A 25,364-nucleotide genomic window follows, 5' to 3' on the forward strand; every position below is an offset into this window, starting at 1 on the left:
CTACAAACCTGTAGAGCATGTTACTGTACTGAATACTATAGGCCATTGTGCACAATGGTACTTATTTGTGTATCTAAACATAGAAAAGATATAATAAAAACACAATGTAAAAGATAAAAAATAGCATACTTACATAGGGCGCTTATAATGAATGAAACTTGCAGGACTAGAAGTTGCTCTGGGTGAGTCAGTGAGTGAGTGGTGATTGAATGCAGAGGCCTAGGATATTACTGTACACTTCTATAGACTTTATAAACACTGTATATGTAGGTTACACTAAATTTATTTTAAAAATTTGTTTAATAATTGTCCTTTGCTTACTGTAGCATTTTTTACTTTATAAACTTTTAAACTTTCTTACTCTTGTAATAACACTTATCTTAAAACAAAAACACATTATACAGCTGTACACAAATACTTTCTTTATATTCTTATTCAATGAGATTTTTTCTATTAACTTTCTTTTTCACTTTTTAAACTTTTTTGTTAAAAACTGAGATACAAACATACACATTATCCAAGGCTTACACAGGGTCAGGATCATCAAGATGTCACTAGGTGATAGGAATTTTTCAGCTCCATTAATATCTTTTGGGACCACTGTCATATATGCAGTCTGTTATTGACTGGAATGCCATTGTGTGATGTATAACTCGTCTGTGTGTGTGTGTGTGTGTGTGTGTGTGTGTGTGTGTGTGTGTATTTTGGCCTCTAATGTTAACTAGGAGATTCAAGGAAGCTGATTTAACTGGATGGATGTGTTATATACTTGTTTGCTTTTTATGTAAATGTACCTCAGTTATCCCATACTGTAGAAGTATATATGTTGAAGTCAACAACTATTTTTCAGTAAATTATGAATGTTAAAAATAGAGCATATGCTACACAACAGAGACTTGTATAAAATATTTATTGAGTGTAAAATTGTGGCTGCTGTAATTAACAGAATGAGTGTATGTGTGGGGATATATAGACAGGTTGGATATGAAATCTCTAAGTATGACAAGCCTCTTGTCATGATGACCTCAGATTTAAGGAGATGTATAAGGTCAGGGCAGGTCTTCTCATCTGAAAAAGATTTAGAATCTGGGTTGAACAAACCAGTGAGGAAGGAAATCATTTCCAAGAGGATGGATAAACCTCTAATAATAGGGGAGGCAGGTATTGTATCTTAAAATCAGCTTATTCAGAGAGGGGCCAAATCCTACCCTCTTTCCTTCTTGTTTAAACTCAAGGGAAGCCGGAAATAGCAGTACCATTTCTCCTATCTCATTTTTTTTTTTTGTAGTGAGTTGATAGGGTGTGATAATTCAGCAGCAGGGGCTTCTAGCAGGGAGATAGCAGAGAACGTTTCACAAGCATGTCATTCTTAATGTCAGCAACCCCGAACCTCCTTGCGATTAAACAATCATTAGCCAAAGGTCCCGGGGCAGAGAGATGCATGTGCTTGTGAAAATGGCCTCTGCAAACCTCAGGTACATGCCATCTCTGGCAGGAGATCCCTGGATGAGTGGTGTGAGCTTTACCCTGGAAGGTGTAATTAGTCACCATTATAGTTATCACCAGTGGGGAGGGCAGTGTGTAGGTGAAGATATCATCTTGGGCATTCCTCTTTTGGTGTGACATTAATTGTTCAAAGTTATTTCTGAGAGAATCTTTCTCTAGGTTTTTTCCATCATTGTATATCCATGAAAGAAATGTTTTGATCATTTTGGCCAAATGGTCTTGTTTGTTAGTCAAGCAGTGCTAGTTGTCATGTATATAGGCAATACCCCATTGGCCTGCAAACCCAGAGGACTCAAAGCTGGAACTAGAGATGGAGGAGAACCTGACTTTCCTTCTCTTTTTCTTTGATGTTGTACTCAGCACTTTGACTGCCTCCCTGATTCTTTCTGATGGCTCTAGGTATTCTGTGTCCCATTTCCTGGTTTCCAGTGCCATATTCAGGGACCAAGGAGAGGGCTTTTTGAAGCTAGCTGTGGCTCAGATAGAGTTAAGTGTGGTGGCATGCATACACACAGTGGACTCACAATATGACTTACCAGCTTTGATTTTACCACACTAGTTGTGTGACCTTGGGCAAATCTCTTCCCTTCTTTGAGTGTCACTCTTTTTGTCTATAGCATGGGGATTCTTATATCTATCTTGCAAACTTCTTGTGAGAATCCTGTTAAAGCAATTTTTCCAAATTAGTTGGATTATAGGAATTACTTGAATGATTTTTTCAAAACGCATATCCCCAGATCTTCTAGTTTTCAACCTAATGAATCAGAATCTCCATGGGAGATGTGAGAATTTGTTTGTTAACAAGTGCCCAGGTAGTATATGATCAGGTGCCTTTGGATAACACTGCCTAACAGAATATGCATGAAAGTAGGATGTGACTCTGAGTGAGAGATGGGAAGTGTTTTAAGGGCCTAATGAATTTTTTGAATTTAAAAGTTGTAAACAAAAAATACAATTCTAAGGCCCCCTGCCATCTGAATGGACCCCTTCTCTTGGCCAAAGGCATTCCAATGTTAACCTGAAAAACCAGTTCAAGCCATGATGGGAAGGTGGGGGTCAGACATTCCTCCTTATACAGTCCTCCCTTTTAGAATTCAGGAAAAGCCAACTAACACTAACATCAAGACAGACCTTAAGTCTCATAAGAAATGTTTACAATCTATTCTCTCTGAAGCTTAAGTGGAGGCTTCATCTGCATAATAAAACCTTGGTCTCCACAACTCCTTATCCTAACCCAGACATTCTTTTCTATTGATAATAACTCTTTCAGCCAATTGCCAATCAGAAAATTTTTAAATCTACCTATGACCTGGAAGCCCCTGCTTTGAGTTGCCCATCCATCCAGATCAAATCAGTATTAACCTTACATGTATTGATTGATGTCTTGTGTCTCCCTAAAATGTATGGAAGCAAGCTATGCCCCGACCACCTTGAGCACTTGTCATCAGGACCTCTTGAGGCTGTGTCATGGGTGCATCCTTAACCTTGGGAAAATAAACTTTCTAGATTGATTGAGATCTGTCTCAGATACTTTTGGGTTTACAAAGTGGAGGGCGTCTTGTTAACTTATCAGAACATGCTTGGGGGCTTCTGGCCTTGCCTTTGACAATCTCAGACCTTGAGGAAGCAGAAAGTTTAATGCTCAGAAATGATTTATTGGCTGTCTGGTCATCCCTGCCATTTTTATTGGCTGTGACACTCATGACTCATTGTATTTTCATTAGTATAAGTTAATCATCCCCTTCCCTCACTCACCCCATATTTGTGAGCACCTTCAGAGACCTCCCTTCCCATTTCCCTCTCTTCCAGAGAGCAAAGCCTGTGGACCTTGGGTACCAGGTTCCTCTTGCAAAGGTGGTTGCCCTTTCCCCTGGCCCACTTACAGCTTGCATCTATCTTTCTCTCTCCTATTTACTCAATATTTCTCCCTTCTGTATTTCTACTTGCATATTAAGGTGAAACAAGGAGCCCCTCTGAGCTTTCTTGATTATAGATGGAAATAATGACAACACCTGCTCCATGGGGTTATTGTAGAGAAAGCTTGTAACACAATGCTGAGAAAGCTTTTTAAAGGTGTTAGCGATTTCATTTAGTTCCCTTTCTGTATCAGTTTTGGCAATGAGTCTTTACATTAAGCATAGAGGAAAGAGGGAAGTCCTTGTGGTCAGACTGACCTTGTTTCAGTGTCTCCATCATGTGCTGTCTACAAGAACCTGGAGCAAATTATTTACCTCCCTAAGCCTTATTTCCTCATCCATAAGCCCTCTCAGGGCTATTAAAAGAGTTAGAGGTTCTCTGGGTAAAACATGTAGCACATAATATTTACACAATGACGGGTTCTTTTAATAAAAAATCCACATTGTCTGTTCCCTTTTCTAGAGTAAGGAAGATGAGGGTCTGAATTTGAATATGCCAATTCCAAAAAAAACTTTGGGTAATAAAACACCAGCCTGGCATCCTCTGGGCCAAGGAGAGGTTGAAATTTGGTGTTTATTTGGCTCTTACATGTGATTATTTTGGGAGGCTTTGGGGAAAATGAGTGCCAAAAAGGCTAGAGAGTCTTTTTAAAAAATATATTTTAGTAGAGTTAAGACTAACAAGTGATTGAATTTCACGTTGTCTAAAAGCTTTCAAACTTGTTTTTGGCAATGACAATGTGTAAGAACACCTCTCCTTTCTCTCTTCCTTCTCCATTTTCCTCTCCTCTCTTTCAGGTTTTGTTTTTGTTTTTTTCCCCCATTCTCCCCTTTTATTGTTCTCATCCTCCGAAATATGGGAGCTACTTTTGTTTATCTGGGTCACTGAGAAAATCACCAATTGGCCCATGATTACTTTGTAATTGAGCTCCATTCTTTTTCTTATATTAATGAAAATAAGTATTGCTATTTTTGTTAATAATAATAATGGTAATTATCATTTATTGAGTGCCTTTCCTTTATCTGTGCTAGGCATATTTAGCAAATGTTAGCTCTGTTAGTCCTCATGACCATCCTTACAGCAGGTGGTGTCATTACCGCTTTGCAATTAAAGAACTGAAGCAGAATGCTTTAGTTATTAGCCACATTCTTGCTATTAAGTGGGTTACTGTCTACAATTTTGATGTCATGAGAAATGGGAAGTCATACATTTGAAGAGTATAATTTTTTTGTAGTCTGAAAAATATATGTATAAGTTCTCCCCCTAAAGAGATTTGAGGTGGCTAATAATAATATAAGAAAAAGTGGTACAAAATAGAAAAAAATCAGAATGGAGTGAAAATAATGATAGGATAACTGAGCTGAAGCTAAGAACTTTAGAGAACCTTTAGAGAATTCATAATTACTAATAAATTTGTTTCCAAGCTTCCTAGTGGCCAAAGCAAAGACAAGATTAACTGAGTAGAACAGATAAAAACTTTACTGCTGTTCAAGGGAAGTAGAACTTTTTCTAACATTGGGGATCTGAGAGAAATTAATCCTAGATGATCAAGGGTAGACAATATAAATTATTTAAAAGTATGTCCTATTAAATTTAGTTACAATTTTGAATAAAATTTTAATTTTAAAATAGTTTTAGGATTATAGAAAACTTGTGAAGACATTATAGAATTCCCATATGCTTGATATCCAGTTTCTCCCATTAATATCTATATTATTATGATACATTTGTCATAATTAATGGACTGATATTGATATATTATCATTAATAAAATTCCATAATTTATTCCAATTTTTTTTGGTTTTTACCTAATGGCCTTTTTACCATATTACATTTAGTCACGACTTCTCAGGCTCTTCTTGGCTGTGATAGTTTCTGAGTCTTTCTTTCTTTTTGATACCCTTGATAGTTTTGAAGTGTATTGGTCACGTATATTGTAGGATGTCCCTCCATTGAAATTTGTCTGATGTTTTTCTCATGGTGAGACTTGGGTAGTTTGTTTTTGGGAGGAAGACCACAGAGATGAAATACCTTTCTCATCATATCAAGAGTACACACTCTTAGCACAACTTATCACTATTGATGTTCAACTTGATCACCTGGCTGAGATATTGTTTGTCAGGTTTCTCCACTATAAAGTTACTCTTCCACCCCCACCATATTGTACTTTTTGGAAGGAAGTCACTATGTGCAGCCCACACATAAGGAGTGGGGAATAGTTGTGCTTCATTTTCTTGAGACTGTAGTATCTACATATATTACTTTGAATTATTCTTTATTTGTCTTGTCTCAGTTCACCATTTTTATGGCTTTGAACTAAAATAAATTGTTTACAAGGCTTCTTATGTACAAATAAGAGACACTCTGTAAGTTTGGTTTACAGGTTAAATGGGACAATTTCTGAGACATTTCTGTGGCATATGCGAAAACAGGGTTGAATTCCTATAATCTTAGGTTTATTTTTTCTTATATTTCTTTGTATTAAATTTACATATTCTACTTATTCATTTTACTTTTCCTTTCCCCTCCATTATAATGTACAATTCTGTGTGGGTTGTTAGTAAATATTCTACCTTTTCCTTTAAAGAGATGAATTTATGGCTTTTAGAAACTGAAGTCCCTTTAAAATAATTATTATGTTTCTGATTTGTGTGGTTCTCTGTACTTTGGATTTATAAAGGATATTATTGTATTGTTATTCATCTTGTGGGTTTTTACTAATCTGTCAGGAGGTGATTATGTTGGGTTGTTGATCGTTTTCTAAATATAATTCATAGTATCTCAAATACAGTACCATTATTTAGACTCTTATTCTACTGATTTTTCTTTTGTTAATAAATTGGAAATATGCTTTGTACAACTTATTTTTTTACTTAATATGTTATATTTTTCATATTAATATCTAAAAATATTTTTGACATCTGTATAGTATTCTATCCTATATCAATATTAATTTTGTCAAGGGTTTGGGCTTGACATGGGATCTTATTTTTTTTTTTTTTTATTTTTTTTTTTGAGACGGAGTCTCGCTCTGTCGCCCAGGCTGGAGTGCAGTGGCCGGATCTCAGCTCACTGCAAGCTCCGCCTCCCGGGTTCACGCCATTCTCCGGCCTCAGCCTCCCGAGTAGCTGGGACTACAGGCGCCCGCCACCTCGCCCGGCTAGTTTTTTGTATTTCTTAGTAGAGACGGGGTTTCACCGTGTTAGCCAGGATGGTCTCGATCTCCTGACCTCGTGATCCACTCGTCTCGGCCGGGATCTTATTTTAATTTGTATTTTTGATTATTGAATACGATTAATTTTTCTTATATTTATCAACCACTTATGTATGTCGTTGTCAGTTACTAATTATGACAATTAGTATTACATATTTCAATGATATTTATGTCAATTGCTAATATTTGTATTGGGAGTTCAGTGTTTTCTTTAATTTTGGTGAGAATTTTAAAAAAATTTTTTTGCAGTATAATTTCAGAAAAATTTAAACCTACAGAAAACTTGAGAGAAGGGCATATTGAACACCCTTATACCTTTTACCTACATTAATCAAATATTAACATTTTATTACTTTTGTGCTCTCTAGTGCACACCTTACCTACCTCTGACACATAGACATGTGATTATTTTGCTGAATCATTTGTAAATAAATTGCAGACCTCACAATATTCTCCACCTGATCACCCAATAGTAACAACATTTTCCTTTATAACCACAACATCATTGTCACACTTAAGGCAATTAAAATTAATCCTCATATTCCTGTACAGGTATCCCTATTGTTAAGCATTCAGAGGGCCTCTCACTCTCTCTTGCCATTGGAGTTCTGACTGATAGAGATTACATTAAAAAATATTAGCTAAATGAGGAGTGAAAAGTTGTCTTATTATCTCAGAAAATACTCTTTAGCCTCTAGTGTATGGAACTTCTAATATACTAGACAGATAATACAGCTCAGAAGTGCGGTTAAACCCTGTCTGCATGTTAGGGCTATGTGTACATACATAGGAGTTGGGGCAAGAAAGAAGACCCGATTTGCCAACCCTATCTCAAGTCTAGCAACTTAGCAATATGAATCCAGACCTGCTTGTGTATGATTACCATGTGGCAGTGGGAAGCCATGCTGGTCACACTTGGGCATAGGAAGTGAAAGTGTGAGCTCATTATTATCACCTTGTCTTTAACACAGTGACCCTTAAAATGTGGCTTAATGTATTCCAGTCTCTTAATGATTACATGAATTTCCCCTTCCCTCTTGGAGAAAATTGAGTAAGAGGATGGGGTACAAAGTCAACCCTGTGTCCTCTGGTGCTTCTCTGAGTGGAGAGAGGAGGTTGGGTGGAAGTCTCATTCTCCCCAGAGAGTGGAGGCAGCAGCAGGAGAAGAAGGGAGAAACTTGCACATTAATACCTGCCTGTGACTACAGTCCACATCCCTTCCTTGGTACTTGGCCTCTTCATCTCCTGTCTCATTTGCATATCTAACAGTTGATTTTTTTAGAAAACAGCTTCAGATATATATAGTATACATAATTACATATAATTCACATACTATACAATTCACTAATTTAAAGTATACTATTCAATGATTTTTGGAGATTACATCACTTATTAATTTTAATAATACATATAGCATAAAATTTGCCATTTTAATTATTTTCAGGTATATAATTCAGTGTCGTGAATTACATTCCCCATGGTGTGCAGTCATTACCACTATCTATTTCTAAAACTTACTTATCACCCCAGACAGAAACTGCTACCCATTAAATAATAACTCCCCATTTCCCTTTACCTATCCACTCTTTTTTTTGAGACAGGGTCTTGCTCTGTCACCCAGACTGGAGTGCAGTGGCATGATCTTGGCTCACTGCAGCCTCCGCCTCCAGGGTTCAAGCGATCTTCCACTGCAGCCTCCAGAGTAGCTGGGACTACAGGTGTGCGCCACCATGCCTGACTAATTTTTGTATTTTTAGTAGAGACAGGGTTTCACCATATTGGTCAGGTGGGTCTTGAACTCCTGACCTCATGAACCGCCCATGGCTGAGTGAGCAGATAAAAACTTTACTATTTTTATCCCTCCCTCTCCCCTCTTAACCTCTAATCTACTGTATGTCTGCTATGAGTTTGCCTATTCCAGATACCCCATCTAAGTAGATTTATATAGTATTTATGCTTTTGCGTCTGGCATATTTCACTTAACATAATGTTTTCAAGGTGTGTCTATGCTGGAGCATGTGTCAACCTTTCTTTTTTGTGACTGAAGAATTACATCCCATTGTGTGCATATTCTACATTTTGCTTGTCCATTCATCTGTTGATGGACCTGTTGGTGGACATTTGCATCATTTCTACCTTTTGACTATTGTTAGTGATGCTGTGGCGAACATTGGTATATAAGTATCTTTGGGTCTCTGCTTTTAGTTCTTTTCATTGTATATCTAAGGAGTGAAATTGCGGTTTCCATAGGGTCATTCTAAGTTTAGCTTGGTGAGGAACCACCATGGCTGCATCATTTTACATTCCCACCAGAAATATATGAAAGTTCTAATTCCTCCATATCCTCCCCAGCTCTTGTTTCCCTCTTCTTTAAAAAAATTATACCCATTGTAGTAGATAGAAAGTAGTCTCTTATTGTGGTTTAAGAATTCATTTTTTTAAATACTATAAATCTGTGGAATGAAAGTAAAATTGATTGAATTTGTATCATCCTAGAAGTAACTTTTTTTGGCAAGGATTCCCCAGGGAATGTCATAACATTAAAAATTAAAGGTGTCTGAGAGTGAGAGGGAGAAGCACAGTTACCTCTGATATACTTGATGCTAAAGCTCCTTGATTTGCATGGTTTTATGGTTGTGTTGAAGGATGATTTCTCAGAACAGTGGTATTTAAAGCAGCTCTTCTAAATTCTAGGAAGGATTCAGTCATCCTGTCTCACCAGTTTATTTTTTAGCATATTTGATAGTGCTGAGAAATAACCAGTAAATATTAGATATTCTTTACTGTTATTTTTGAGAAAGAAGAGTGTTTTCACTCTCTACAGAAGAAATATCCTTATCTCTTCACTAATGATAGTAGAAATAATAGAAATTTCAAAATAACTGTTACTTAAATACATAAGGGCTCATTCTTTTCTGTAAATAAATATAGATATATGAAGTCTTGGGCTACTGTGATGTCCCCATAAAGTCATCAAAGACACTAGCTTTTTTGACATTTTTTAGCCCTGAGTTCTATTTTCAGGATCACTTCATGGTCCAAGATGGTGGTTGAAGTTTCCATTATCAAGTCCACAGTCCATGTAGCAGGAAGAAGGAAGTGGGAGTGGTGCATACAAAGGTTGTGCCTCACATTGGAGTAAGCCTTCTTTAAACAACTTTCTTAGAAGACCTACGTCATACTTTGTGCTTGTATATTATTGACCAGCAGCTAGATTTATAATCAAACCGAGGTGAAAGGGAATCTGGGCAGTGTAGGCTTTTATCTGGGTGTCTTCCTATCCAAATATTGGGGTTTTCTTACTAAATAAAAAGGGAGAATTGATATGGGGTGGGTAAAAAGACAGTCAAAGTTGTAATTTCTCAGTAAATTACGTTGACTAGTATCACAGACACAAATTTATAGTCCATTGACAGTCACAGGGAGAAGGGGGGAAGGTGGTGATCATGAGGGAGGTGGTATATAATCTGAGCAATGTAACTCACAATTTTCATCATTCATTCATTCATTCATTCATTCGTTCACTTATTCCTTACATATATATTAGTAAAACATCTGTGAGGCATTCTCTCCCTAATCCAGTAATTGATAGGTACACATTTATTTGAATATTCAAAACCATATAAGAGCCAAATAATCCTTAGTTCAAAGTTTTGCTCTGCCACTTTTAAGATAAATCCAAACTCAGTTAAATAGCTTGTGGATGGGGTGAGGAAGAGGGACCATTTAGAAACCGAGTAAACCTGTGGTTTGATGACCTTTTTCTCCACCTCCTCCCTGGTTTGGGGATTTGATTTAGGCTCCCTGTGGAGAGTGTCACCAAATTAGGCGTCTCAGAGACATTGTGGGTGTGAAGAAATGGGTAGGTGCCCAGGAGACTTCAGGCCAGCCCAGCCTGAGTTCAGAGGCTTATAAAGTCCAAGGAGGGCGAGAGAGGATGAAACATGCTGGGTCAGTGGAGCTGGAGGCAGTGGGGGAGTAGGAGGCGTTAACATCATGAGAAGCATGAGTTAAGGCACAGGTTCTCAGGGACTGTGCCCTGCACTTGTACTCACTTGCCACATCACTGACTGTCCCTCTCTCTGCTACACTGAGGCAAAGTCTGAGGAAGGTTGAGCTTGCTTCTTTCTGTTTTCATTAGTAAAGCAAATCTGGATAGAAAAGGGTGAGAAGCCCCATCTCTGTCCTTTGGGGGAAAGGGTAAAACTGTGTGACCTCGACGATTATGATGCGCACCCCTCACTGAGAACCACTAGTCTGAATCTGTTCCATTTCTATAAAGCTTTTTTCCCCAGTTCTCTGCTGTGTACATCTAGACATGGATTTTATGTGGCTGAAAGATGATCTCTAGCATGACTGTCATTTTCCAACTGAGCAGCAATATAGCTTTTCCTTTACTGAACAATTTTCTCTGAGACCTTGAATCACTTTTGGAATTTAATTTCATTTGCTCTTTCAACATGATAAAGTAGAACTCTCTCTGAATTTGATTCCTCACTTACAAATAAATATGATACTATATTCTCTGTTGAAAATGTTTTGGAACTGTGAAGATTAGCTAGAGAGTTAGATCTCATTTTTCAGGGAACAGAACTGAAACTCAGAAGGGTCTCATTCTGAGGGTGAAGTTGGTGTGTGGAATAAGAGTTAAATTTTAAGGGGTACTTTCCTGGGTCATGCCTTGCTCAGGGGTCCTTTTCCTGACCCAAGAAGGCCTCCCTCAGAATACACTGGGCATTTCAGTCTTTGTGAACTCTTAAATTCATTTCTTACCCAGGGTGGCTAACTCTGTCAGTGGACTATTTTGTGAACTTCATACTTTTGGAATATGTTATACATATGTGATTCTTGGTAGCCTGAAGAACCTTGGTAGAGGTTCAGATCAGTCAATCTGGTTAAAGGTATCAATATTCAGTCTTGGAATTCATGGCACTAGAGCTCTGAAGGCTTGGCGGTTTTCAGGACCTACATCACAAGATACAGAAGTGGTGTGGCTTGGAGCTCGAAAGACTCGTGTCTGGTCCAACCAGGTAACTCGGGGGCCCCTGGCACCCATATCAGACTTTTCTTATCTGCAAAATGTGCTCCTTGGATTAGGTGATTCATTTAGTACTTCCCAGGCCCAAAGTTCTGAGTCTGTAAGATGTAGTGGGGTTGACCAACATCTCCTTTTGGATTTTCCTTTAAAACTCATTCCTTTAAAAGGAGATTGCTAAAGTCAAACCTTAGAATCTAACCCTTTGGGCTATAATTTAATGTTAAAATACTGTACCCTTTCCTTTCCTCCTTTTTCTCCTTTACTACTTCTATTTTGTTTCTTTTTTGAAAATATACCTTCTTTTAAAATTTTTCTTCATTTTTCTTTCTTCTTCTCCGTAAATTATCAAGGGCCTTTGAAGAGAATTCTTAAATGTTATTAAGAAATTGCAGTCAGGGAGCCCTTTGTTCCCAGATCATTTAGAAGATTGCTTTTCCTTTTGTTAAATACAAAAAATTGTCAACCTGTATTGTTAAAATGTGCCAAACACTGCATTCACCAATAAAAAATGTCAGCTCTCATTATTGCCCAGATATTATTCTTTTCAAAAGCGAAGCACTCTTGCCAGGCTTTCTAAACAATCTTCAGCTCATTCATCTTCCTGGTTTTGTTACATTTTGAACCATTCTGGGTCTATATAAGGTGGCAGCCTGTCTTTTAAAAATTAATGGGTTCCAAATGCCATTCAAACCTATTTCCGCCCTTAACCTCCTCCTCTCCTCCCCAACCCTGCCTGTTAGGAGTCTTATGTTCTGTATAAATATTGAGCTGGAGATAGTTTCTAAAGAGGTGTTTGGACCTTTAATTAACATTGACAGCCCGTCTGCTTAGGATTTTGCTCTACTGTCTCCATGGAAAAGTCAGGTAGGTCAGTATGGGGGAGGAAGGACCTCTGCAGTGGATGTGTTCCTGGCGGCTGGCCCTAGAGACACTGCACTCTGAGCCAACCATGAAGTCATTTTGAATTTAAGGAGTCTTGCTAATCCAAGGCAATGTGTCTTAATTTGACAAAGTAAAGGCTGTCCGATAAGCAACCCTAACTATAAGTTCTGTGAAACGGGGGGTGTTTGTAAGTTTAGATTGTGCTAGAGAAATGTGGTGATGTGGAAGAACGGGCTCATTTTCTCCTGTTTACTCCCTTTCCCACCCCATCCCCCTCCTCTCTCCCTTCTCTCTTACTTACTTTGGCCCAAATCAGCCCTGCAGTCTGGCCTCTGCAGTGGCTTGATGTGAAATTTGAGAAACATATGTAGTTTTCTATTTCAGGAAAATGATCTCAGGGATTGAATGTGTTTTTTTGTTGGCTGTTAAGCTCTGATCTTGCCCAGTGTGGTTTTTTGATGATGGGAAAGAGGCTTCGAAGTGCTTTTTATCAGAATTTCATGTAATAAAACTTAAGGTTTGGTTTCTTTATTTTGGCCCCCAACCCCCTGCCAGGCTCAGGACACAATGTCATCTATTCTGTCAGAAGTGGGAAGAAGTACACATTGTTCATATTACAATCACTTCTTTGCTGCTTGCACACACATATATAAGAATGGTCACTGTGTCTGTCCTTCACAAAAGCTATTTTAAATGTAGTTCAGTGGAGGACCAAAGGTCTGCGTAGTGTCTCTTACAAAGGAAAAGGGATCCGTTGGGGGAAAAGTCTGCCTTTGTTTTGCCTTGGAAGGGCCAGTATTTTTCTTTGTTCTAGAGGTGAGTGCCAAGAATGGGTCTAGTGCCCTATCAAGCAAACTTCATTAATCCAGCCCTGCAAAGGGTACACTGATCAGCTCCACTGCCGCCTGTCAAGAGGAGGGCTGGGAGAGTTAGGCAAGTGGGCCAGGGCAAGGCTGGTATAGGGAGTGGCTGAGAGTTGGGAGACTGGAGATGGACTCATGGTGGACTTTTCTGTTAGCTTCCTCGTGAGCTGCATGCCTGTTGTCTCTGAAGGTCCACATCAGAGTAAGGTATGGCTCCAGCCCTCAAGGAGCATCTCGGGTAGTGGTGGAAAAAGGTTCCATGAGCTGTGAGTGTCTGTTACACGTGAGCCTCTTGAAGACAGTAGCATGTCTCTTCATCATTTTTGTCTCCAGGGAATACTTGCTCAATTAATAAGAGAATGATGTGCTATGATGGAGGTCTCCACAGGATATGCAAGGATGCAGAGAAAGTATCTACCTACCCCAGACTTGGGATGGGGTGAGAGGAAAGAAGGAGAAAGCACAGGAAAGGCATATCCAGAAGGAAGAGAGCTCATATTTCTGGGCATTATGCATGTTGTCCTATTTGATCCTTACAGTGTTTCCGTTTTACAGAGGAGTAGACTGAGACCCACAGAGGTCAAAGAACGCATTCAAGTTCACACAGTTACAGAGGAGCTGAGAGGCTGGATCTGGACCTAGGTTGTGCAAGACTCCAAGGTCACTTGCTGTGGCCCATGTTTTTAGCAGAGGAGAAAGGATGAAAACTCTAGTTCTTCTCACACTACACTCATCTCTGCCCCCTTTTTTGTCCCACAGCGAACTGACCAGTTTCCTTTAACTTTAACATCTGGTCTTTATCAAAATGTTTTGGAAAAGTTTGAGAGATTGTCAGGCAAGGGAGAGGCAGAGATGGGCATCTCATGAAGTGAATGCAGCAGCGTCTAGGCTTCAGGGCCCTTCACTTGCACAGGGAGTTGTAGAATGTTCCAGGTGGGGAAGGGTTGCAATCAGAAAGCATTTCTGTATAAACATTTCTGATCTCAGATAAAAGGGACCTACATCCTCAAAGCTCAAGGTATTTGTTTTTAAACTTTTTTCTTACTGTAAATAAATATTCACTCTTGTACTTAATCTCATATTCATAATCGTATTCCTTTTCTTAAAGAGGCTTTACATAACAGCTTCAGGCCCTACAGAATCTGAGAGCATCCTTCATGGAGGAAGGATAGGAGACTCGAGGGTGAGTGGTTGAACTTTGGCTCTGGTGTAAAATGCCTACCCTAGGACTTATTGTGTGACCTTGAGCAAGTTACATACCATTTCTGCACTTCATTGTCTTATTTATATTTCATGGGCTTGTTGTGGGATTGAGCGAGTTCATGTGTATAAAGCTCATAGTACAACCTGCTAAGGACTCAACATTAGCTCTTCCTGCTGCTGTTTTTATTATTTGTTACTGGCATATAAGATCCAGGCAAATGGAGCTAAATACCATTGTCTACCATTAAAACATTCACCCTCTGGAGGGCATAGTGCAAGGGTAACTTTAGATTTACATTGAAAAACCCATGGACTATCACTTTACATATTTATTTCCTTACCATCTTCAACCCCTATCCAGACAGCTCCAAATGCATATTATTGAGAAAACTGATGATATTTTCACAGCACTGAGACTAAGCTTATCTCCTGCTGGTCCTTATCACTCACCAACCTTTCAGCCACATCAGACATTTCCCCAATCTCTGGGCAAGCCAGGCCTTTTCATGTCTTCTTGACTGCACATACCGTTTCCTCCCTGCAGAGTATCATTCACCCTTTTTTCTGCTTGGCAACTGCTATTCACCCTTCGACACCCAACTTAAATGTGATATTATTTGTGAAGCTGTTCAGACTCCTTTGGGCAGTTACACACTCCTGTTTCATTTTTCCTGTAGTTCTTCAAGAACTTCTCTCATTGCACTGTAATTATTTCTTGACATACATTTTTCTTCTAACAGTCTAGGAAGTCTTTGGATGAAGATGCTACAGTCTATTCACCTTTATATCCCTGGTGCAGAGTGCATGACACGTGTTAGGTGTTGAGAAATCTGAGAAATTGACTGGAAAGAGTTATTTTTTTATACCGTTATATTTTAAAAGTCACAATAGTTTGCTCCAGAAAAGTTATATTTTTCCCTTGGTGTATATTCTAATTTAAAAGGTGTTTTTAATGCCTGATTGATCTTCAATCTGTAAGGACTTTGTAGCAGTTTCTTTGTTTCCCTGCATTCAGCCTTCTGATTTAAGCAGATAATGCTTGGAAACACCTGTTTAAGTTGTATCTTCTTTGCTAGTTGTAACTTCATGAGTGCAGGGACCATATAGTTCTGTTCGCGGCTCTATCCCCAAGTCCTAATACAGCAGTTGGCAGTTCTAGAGGTAGAAGAAATAATAATAATAATAATAATAGTGCTTGTATTTTATACTTAACAGAGCACTTAACATGTGCTGGCCACTATTGTGAGTATTTTAGATATATATCAACCCCCTCAGTCCTCCCAATATCCTTATGTTATATCTATTATAATTATCATTTATTTTCTACAGATAAAGAGACAGTCTCAAAGAAGCTAAGGAACTTGCCCATGGTCACACAATGGTTGGCAGAGTTGGGATTTTAACCTGGGTAGTCTGGCTCCAGAATTCAGGCTGTTTACCATAATGGTTCACTGCCTCTGATTAGTACTAATTAGCTTAGTACTTGTTTGTTAACTAATTATTAAAGGAATCCAGCAGAGACCTATTTCTCTAATGTAAAGAGTTCACTTATTAGGCCAATAATCTCCCTAAGCTGGTTGTTCTGGAAGTATGGCCTTCAGATGAGCAGCATGAGCAGCATCACTTGGAAATACATTGGAAATGCAAATCCTGTGGCCTCACTCTCACCCTACTGAATCTGAAACTCTTGGGAGTGGTACCAAATTATTTGTGTTTTAAAAAACCCTCCAGAAGAATCTGATGGATGCTAAAGTTTGAGAACCACTGACCAAGAATCAGCCATTTTCTCTGGAATTTTACCCCCGATTTTTGCTTTTCTTAAGAAGTGATAATTTTGGGTCTCACTTTTGCATACCCCTGATTTTTCTGACATTAATGTGGGGACTAAGCTCTAGCCTCAGTGAATGTTTTTGCCAAGATTTCTGAGAAATTTTGAAGGTTTCAGGTGTGTCTGTAGCTTGACAGTGTTTCTTTTGATTTTTTTTTTTTACCCCTGATAGCTTTTAGGATCAGGAAATTTAAAAAATATAGTACCTCCTCCATTCAGCCCTGCTGTCTCAGACTCCCCTAACTGATGAATGAAGAAGGAGCCCAAAGATGCAGGGGTAGCAGAAAGGGGAGGCAGCAGAATCAGTGAGTGGGGAATCAAAGTTTGATGTTATCACACTTCCTAGAAATGGCCTCAGGTCCTTTGGACTATTGGTTTACAAATGGTAGAAAAAAAGGATACTGGACTTCAAACTGGACTTGGAATCCCAGTTCAGTCTCTCTACCTATGTGATTCTAGGAAAGTAATTTTTCTGAGCAACAGTTCCCTCATCTTTAAAATGGGGATAATATTACTAACATGTTAATGATGTGAGAATTTATGGAGGTGCATGATGAGCACTCAATTCATGCTAGTTATATCTGTACTGAAGGAAGCTGTAAGAGATAGAGTTAGTCACTAGCATATGTACCAGCGAGTGTTCTTAAGAAATGGATTATAGATTTTGCAGAGCAACAAGGAATCCACAGTACTCCAAAATGGCTGGTATTCCAAGGATCGAAATTCTGGGAGGTTCAGTTGCAGGGAAAGCTAGGCACCAGTTTGAATGCATTATGTTTTAAATCTGCTTTTTTTAATAAAAGGTATCTAAAAGTGATTTAACAATGTCAGGATTTAGACTTAAGTTTTTTTTTTTCTGTTAAAGAGGCCATTGCTGAAAGTCAAGACCCAAGGACTGTACAAATATTGATGCAACTGTCAGAGATACATGGTATTTGACCTTCTATTAATAAAGACAAATTATTGCATTTCTGTGATATTTGAGTCTGCAGGAACTTCCCTTAATTCCACTTGTATTCCATTCCACGGCTACCAGCACTGCTGGGACAAGGGACGTGGCATTGTGTTTCTGATTTACGAGGTGGAATATTAGTCTGATTTACTAAACTGAAAGTCAGTGCAGGTTCAGATAACAAACAACACAGTGAAACTTCCTGAATGACAGCCACAGAAACAACTCATGTATTTGGTGGTATCACAACAAGTTTGGTTAGATTTATCCACAGACTAGAATACAAACCATGGAGGAAAGAAAGCAGGTAAGCACAAGTAAACAGAGGGCAAGGCAGATACTAGTGGACTATACTGGTCATAGGAGGACTTTGTGGAAGGTTTTCTTGCGGACATCTGCAGGGCTTAGGCGGTGAAGTGTTCGTTATGACTATTTGCCAGCACCATCTCACTTCACAGGTGGGTGGTTCCTTTTCACCAAGATTTTAATGGCGGGTTGTGCCCCATAAAAGGGCAGGGCAGTATACCCTGTATTAGTTAAAAAAAGGTCCCAGCCTACACAGGGCAGCATTTTTATTTTTTACCCTTGCCTTTGCTCATTCACAGAGAGTACTTGGGAATCAGCTCATCTAAGGCTCAGACTTCAAAGGGAGCTCATTTCTATTTGACAATAGTTGTATCCATTTTGCCAATCTTTGACCTTTGAAATGACATATTCTCAGTCAGGTCTGACCTGTCAACTGTCTGTAAAAACCCATCCAGATCAAGAACTTGCTATTTTCAAGAGCACATCTAAAGAATGGGGGCCCTTCTAATTTTGTTTCTCCAGGACTTGTTTTGGGAGAAGCCAGCTGCTGCTTCTGGTCTTAATGAGATGGGATTGTAGATGGGTTGAGTCTATGAGGCCTCAACTTACATGATGACCCTGTGTCCTTTTATTATAGGTTGCACATGTTTTAGCCACTCATGGCAGCATTTTTCTCCAGCTACAGTCAATTTTGTCTAATTGTTGATCATTTTACTGGAAAAGGTTTTTTTTTTTTTTCTTTTTCTTTTTTTTTTTTTTTTTTTTGAGACAGGGTTTCACTCTGTCACTTAGGCTGGAGTGCAGTGGCACAATCTCAGTGCACTGCCACCTCCACCTCCCAGGCTCAAGCGATTCTCCTGCCTCAGTCTCCTGAGTAGCTGGGACTACAGGTGCATGCCACCATGTCTGGCTAATTTTTGTTATTTTTAGTAGAGATGGTGTTTCACCATATTGGCCAGGCTGGTCTTGAACTCCTAATCTCAAATGATCCACCCGCCTCGGCCTTCCAAACTTTTGGTATTACAGGCATGAGCCACCATGCCTGGGTTGTAAAAGTATTTTTAAAAAGTGTTTACAGGGGCCATTTGCTATGGGAAAATGGGATATCTTGACCTCCCTGCTTAACTCCATTTGTGGGCTTTTGGTTGTGAGCATCAGTTCATATGCAGTTTTTGGGACCACTCTTGGGTATACTTTAAATAATTCAGATGTCAAAATTTTTCAGAATGAAAAAGAAAATCTAGAGAGAAGTCCAATTTAATTATACTAGAACCTGATTTGCTGATTAAATTGTAAAATTCCTAATTATGACTTGGTCATGTCTTTGCAAAATAGGAATAATAATATTAACTTCTATTTATATAGTGCCTGTCTTCTCAAAGAACTCAAAGCAGTGTCCTTTTCTGTATCCCTGCTATTCCCAAAACATGTTTATGGTGATGTATGTGGCTTCAAAATGTGGATGTATCATTATGAAAGATAAATGCATGTGGTGATGGTATTTATTAGAATCATATGTTATTGGAAGTACCTAACATTGGGTGTAAAGGAAGCTTGGTCAGGCTTCCAATAGAGATTTATAGTTGCGCCTCTTTGTATCTCAGTTTCTTCATCTATATAGTGGGGATAATAGTTCGTATTTTATAGAGTTATTGTGATGATTGATTGTGTTAATACATGTAAAGCATTGACACAGTAATGCTGGGATAGTCCTCAATAAATGCTATTGTTTGCATCGGTTTTACAATCAGTCTAATAAATATGAGTTTAAACCCCCCTTTGTCCCTGGCTTGTTGTGTCATCTTGGGCAATAACAGTAACAATCAACACAGATGCTCTTTATTGAATAATAGCTTATATGTCAGGCATTATATTAGGCCCAGGATATAATTATTTATTACTTATTCCTTTAACTTTCTTAAATAGGTATGATTATACTCATTTTATAGATGAGTTAGGTAAGGTTTAGAGAAGTTAAGAAACTTACCTGTAGTAACAGAGTTAGATTACTGGCAAAGTGGACTCTCTGAATTCTTGTTTTTGTACCTACTTAGGTTCCCCTGAACCACAGTTTTATCATTTATAATAGGGATGACAGTAGCTCTTTGTAAGGATTAAATATTGTACATAAAGTACCTAGCACTTACTGTGCATTCTTGACATGATACACAATGATATTATTATCCTCTCCAATTAGAACTTTCTATATAATAGAATTTTTTTCTTTGTGTTCCTTATGCCATGCATATATCTTTAGAGATTAAAAGACAGTTCTTAAGAATGGATTCTTGCATTTCTAAGAACTTCAGAATCACACTTGTGATCTGGTGCAGTGTATATACACTCAGATATTGATGTATGTATGTGTACTTTCCATTCTGTTGAGTCTAGAAGTGTATAGATGCTCAATCTGTTTGCTTTGTAAGGAACATCAAAAATGTTCAAAATCGTGGATGGACTTGAACATGAAAACGCCTTGGCCTCAGAGTTTTCCTTTTCTGTTTGTTCTCAAAGTTGTTGAGGAAACTGACTTAGTTAAAGCTAAGTGTTTAGAAACCAAGTGTGTTTTGGATGGTAAGATGGAGTCAGCATTTTATATATATTAATACATTGTTGATACCAGAAACAGCAACAATCCCTTAGACTGGTGTGTGCAGATGTAATAAATTTCATGATGTTTCAGCCTATATTTTCTGCCTTAATAAGTGAGAGCACTGCAGAATTGGGCTGCAGGCCACTGTCGCATTTCTCCTTTTGTGGTCAGATCTTCCATGTGAACGATAAACACCCACTCCTTTCATTTATTCACCCATTCACTCTTTAACCTCCTGCAATATAAGCTGCATGCTTACCTCCTACCTTAAAGAACACCAGTGATTTCTTATTGTGACTTATGTCATAAATATGTATTCTAGACATGACTTCTCACCTGAATATCAGTGCCACATCCTTCATAGCCTCAAAGCTTTAAGGAAATGTCCTCTTATAGCATACTTTAAAATCTATAATTTTAAAGTAAGCACAAAGTATGTTTTGAAAGCTTCATTTTTTTCTCTAAGAATTCTGTTTTTTTTTTAAATTCTATATTTTTTGTTAAGTTTATATCAGGATGATTTCTCATAGTGTTCTTGTAACATAATTTTGGAGTTTTCCTTGTGCAATGTGGAAATAGTGAGGTTGACATTCTGCTTTTAACTCATCTTTATAAACTATGAGGAATTCCCAAATAGAATGTTTTCTTGAAAGACTCTTGACATAAGTAGAACTAAATCAAATATGTTATATAATTATTTTTATTTTTTGAGACAGAATCTTGCTCTGTCACCCAGGCTCAAGTGCAGTGGCGTGATCATGGCTTACTGCAGCCTTGAACTCCTAGGCTCAAGCAATCTGCCTGCCTCAGCCTCCCAGAGTGCTTGGGACTAAAGGCATGAGCCACCAGGCTTGGCCTCTGTAATTCTTAATTATTATTTTATATATGTTATGAGTATGAGAACTAAGCAGTTCCATAAAGATGAGAATTATCGTATCTCGTTTTAGTAGTATTTTGCTTTGTATTATTTGACATTTTATAAAAATTCATAGTCTCAAAAAATATACAGTGTTCTTCCTCAAGTAGCTAATATTCTCTTTCTTAGTGTTTGGTTTAACTATTAATCTTATCCTGTTAAATTATTTTACATTTCTTAATAATTGGCATATAATAACGGTTTTTAATGTCAGCCTTAATAACATTTTTCTTTCATAATATTCAACTAAGGGCTACATCTTCAATATATAAAGCCCATAAATAGGTTTTTTCACCCTAGGTTAGATCTAAATTGATTACCTGTATTTGGAAGTGAGTATTATGTTATTAACAATAAATTCCAAACTGCTTTGTATTACTGACATTGTAACAATGTCTTGATATGATGGAGACCCTTGCTATCACATTGTCGTTGATCATGCACCTTGGTCATGCCCATGTTGAAACAGGCAATGCCAAAGACAGGCCAAAGATGAAATTGGTAGTGATTTTGGTGAACGCTGTTGCCATGTTAAACTTGAGTATATTTCTTGTTGAACCCCATTTCAGAGATTTGGAAAATGTTGAGAGGCAGAGATATTAAGTAACCCTGCCCAGAGTCGAATGGTTAATAAGTCCTTGCCAGGATTTAAGTGATACAATTTATGCTTTTAACTACTACAGTCTTGTAAGCCACTCAACAAGTATTTGCCAATTAACCTAATAAATTCCCTCAAGGAATTGATTCTAGCAATGGAGATAAATAATCAAGTCATAAATCATGACTCAGTGTGAAAAGTCTTGTGACTAAGGAATAAACAGTACAGTAAAGGAAATGTGAGGAGCAGTGAATTGTGGTAGGATTATGGAGAGGAGGAGGAAGGAATGGGGAAGAGTGGAGCCTCAGAGAGGGGCACCAAGACTGGGACCCAGGCCTTTCTTCCAAGGTACCACAGCATTCTGTTTGCCCTTGTCAGGGGCATACTCTTCAATGTTTTGATTTATTTACTTGTCCTTACCTCCCACTAGGCTATAAGCTTTCTAATAGTAGAGGTAAATCGTGTTTCTTTATCACTTAGTGCAGGAAGTGGTAGCTAATGTGTGGGGGCGAGTACAGTGGACAGGTGAAGTCAGGACATGATGGACAAAAGCGTGAACATGAAAGAAGGTGTGAACATTCATTGCCTCTTTAGGAAATGGTTGATAGTGTGGAGTGGACAGAGAACGGACATGTAGCTTGGGGTATTGTGAAGGGATGGGTCAGCCATGTATACTTATCTGCCATGGTAAAAAGTGATATTAGATTCCTGAGTGCTTGCCATTCCCTAGTGCATCTTCACGTCTTTAAGGACAAAGATGTAGGACCAAGAGCTGGCTACACCACAGGAGTTAAAAAGATCTATTTACATATTTGACCTCTGCTAATTATCAGCTGTGTGATAGTAGGCATGTCATCTGGCATCATCTTGCCTGTTGCATAGTAGACATTTGGTAAAGATTTGTTGAATGGATTAATTAATATAATTATGTGTTTTTGCAGGCTCTGAAGAATTTGAGATACAACTATGTAAAAGAGTTACTATGTATTGGTACATATTGCTTAGTACTTGGAATAAGCTTGGTAATTATTCGCTAAGCAGGAAACAAGGCTTTGGGATTTCTAGGCATTAGGGACGCTGAGCCTTGAGACAGGGTAGCAGCTCTGTGGTTCAGAGTGACTGGTCCACCAGGAACAGAAACAACCTGGTATTGGGAGGTGAGGGAGTGACATTCCTTGGGAGGATTATTTGGTAAAAAGAAGTAAGATTCACAGGGGCATAGGGTCATGGAAAAGGCTTCATTTTTAGTAGAGCTCTGGAGTACACATCAAGTCTGGGTGAAGATGCTTATTTCCCCGAGAGGGCAAGCATCAGGAAAACCTGGGTGTGAGGGCCCTTGGCTCCTGAGGCCCTGGACTCATTGCTAGGATACAGATCGCACTGTCAAGCCCAGACTGTCACATGTGATTCTAAGCCTATTGTTTTGTTGCTTGCCATGGTCTGGATGGAGTCCCTCTTAAAGGTTGTCGAGTTGTGGAAGAAAGGGACACATTTTGATAGTCAAAGAGTAAAACAAGCTATGAAGCTATGAGTTACCAGTGTGCTGGATGCTTCTGAAAGAGTTTGACAAGTGCTCTTTGAGTTTTTAAATTAAATTACTTTTTAATTTTTCCCTTCCTCTCTATAAATCATACCAGAGAAGGTAACATTTTTCTCTATGCTGACTTTGAAAAGCCTAGACCTTGCTCTATGTCCAGTGTACAAATGTAGAGAACCCATTCATTTCTTTACTCCTCACATATTTAGTAAAGTCTGGCTGTGTGCCCTGCGTTTAGGGGACACCGAGCAGAAAGCGGGCTCCTCCAGATGATCGCATTGCAATATAATTAGCACCATAACAAAAGTCTGGCAGATTCTAGTCTGAAGTAGCAAAAGGAAGAGCAATCAGGTCTATCCAGGGAATGAGGAAAGACCTCACAAGATAGGAAGTGACTGAACTAGGACTTGAAGGATGAGCAAGAATCTGCCAGGTGGATATGGGGGCCACCTGGCAAAAAGACAGCCTGTGGGAAAGCAGAGGCATGAAGTCCTTGGTGCGTCCACAAAGCGTTAGGCACAAGTCTAGCCAGATCACAGGTCGTGTGTTGGGGAGCATTTAGAGAAAAGAACACAAAGTCCTCACATGCTTTACTCAGGCTTTGGGCTTAAGGAGTGTTTCTGGTGTGGGCTCTGGAGCCAGACTCCATAGCTGTAAGCCCTGGCCTCTCTGCTTCACACCTCTGTGATCTCGGACAAGTACCTCAACTTTCTGTTTTTCAGTTTCCTCATCTCAGATGATAGTAGGACATGCCTCGCAGGGTGGTTGTGAGAACTTGAATAACAATATAAAGCACTTCAAACAGTGTCTGGCACATCAGTTGTTATTAATAATTATATAAGATAAAATTATATAATTAATAATGATGATGTTTAATTTGTAACCTGTAGTCAAAAAGTAAAACCAAATACAACTTGCAAGGGAACTGGATGCTTCTGGAAGAGTTTGATAAGTGTTGTTTGAGTTTATAAAGTAAATTACCTTTTTTACTTTCCAGGTAAAAAAATATACCTTTGGGAGGGGAACAACACACACTGGAACCTGTCGGGGGCTGAGGCCACGGGAGGGAGAGCATCAGGATAAATAGATAATGCATGGGGGGCTTAATACCTCGGTGATGGGTTGATAGATGCAGCAATCCACTATGCACATGTTTTCCTATGTAACACACCTGCACGGCATGCACATGTATCCCAAAACTTAAAATAAGAAAAAAATACATACTTTTTTTCTTTCCAGGACAGTGTCAGTCCTTAAGAGGCTAGCTCAAAGACTAGAGGAAAAATAGACTACTAAATAAATCAAAATTATTTAGTAGGGTGTAGAGGTATCCATAAAGTACTGGGGGTCACTAACTATTAATGCAGACAGAGCACAGATAGTTGTTGAGCGTAGAACAGCCCAGTCAGGATGATGCCTCAGAAAGGCAGCAGCTGGCCTCCCGGAGTGGAGCATGGACTGCAACAGGGGGCTGAGACTGGAGGGGGAGAAGTTTTGAACTAATTCAAGGGATGTTGGAGGGCTAAACCAGTGGAGCAGAAGAGACAGATCTGGAAGCTTCTGGTAAGGTAGACTTGACTGAGTTTGGTGAGAAGTTAGATGAGGAGAGTGGGAACCCTGTTCATTTAGCATCTGGGTGTCTTCTAGATAGATGCTGCTGACCCACACGAATGTCCTTGTATCGGGGTACCGAGGTGGTGTTCAGGACAGATCTTCTCCACGTACTGCTGCTGAGCTCACATCCACGCTGTGCATGCTGGGCTGAGTTCTCTTCTTCATGCTGTTTTCAGCTGACTTAAATGCAACACGTGATGATGAACATATTTACATAATGTATGCCTGGTGAAATCACGAAAAGATTGGAATTCCCATTTTAATTCCATTTTAAAGATGCTAGTTAAGCAAAAGGATATAATTCATTTTTCAAACTGCTGAAATGTTATTTGGCCTCTTGAATCAAAGGCATTCCGCAAGTGTTTTCTTTATTACATGCCTTAAACTTTAATTAGAA

General features: G+C 38.7%; 1 protein-coding gene and 1 long non-coding RNA gene across 20 annotated transcripts in view; one reads left to right on the forward strand and one right to left on the reverse strand.

The window, feature by feature from the left end:
• Window positions 1–25,364, forward strand: part of FGGY (FGGY carbohydrate kinase domain containing) — a 444,024-nt gene that overhangs the window by 76,279 nt on the left and 342,381 nt on the right. For 11 of the 19 annotated variants that reach the window (XM_017961925.3, XM_017961918.2, XM_021942158.2 and 8 more), the window contains one exon: window positions 9,662–9,775. The exons of 7 other annotated variants lie outside the window; for them this stretch is intronic. In XM_017961925.3, coding sequence (XP_017817414.2) covers window positions 9,662–9,775 — 114 coding nt within the window. Of the gene's footprint in view, window positions 1–9,661; window positions 9,776–12,049; window positions 12,540–25,364 lie in introns of those variants that run through there. One more of the 19 variants, XM_017961942.3, reaches the window with a different exon arrangement.
• LOC108587213 lies at window positions 969–10,773 on the reverse strand. Its single transcript, XR_001905497.3, has 3 exons — window positions 10,693–10,773; window positions 2,043–2,167; window positions 969–1,068 (listed from the first exon to the last, which is right to left on the reverse strand). It is a non-coding gene; the product is annotated as an uncharacterized LOC108587213 (long non-coding RNA).

Source organism: Papio anubis, chromosome 1 (genome assembly GCF_008728515.1).
Source record: "Papio anubis isolate 15944 chromosome 1, Panubis1.0, whole genome shotgun sequence".
NCBI lineage: Eukaryota > Metazoa > Chordata > Mammalia > Primates > Cercopithecidae > Papio > Papio anubis.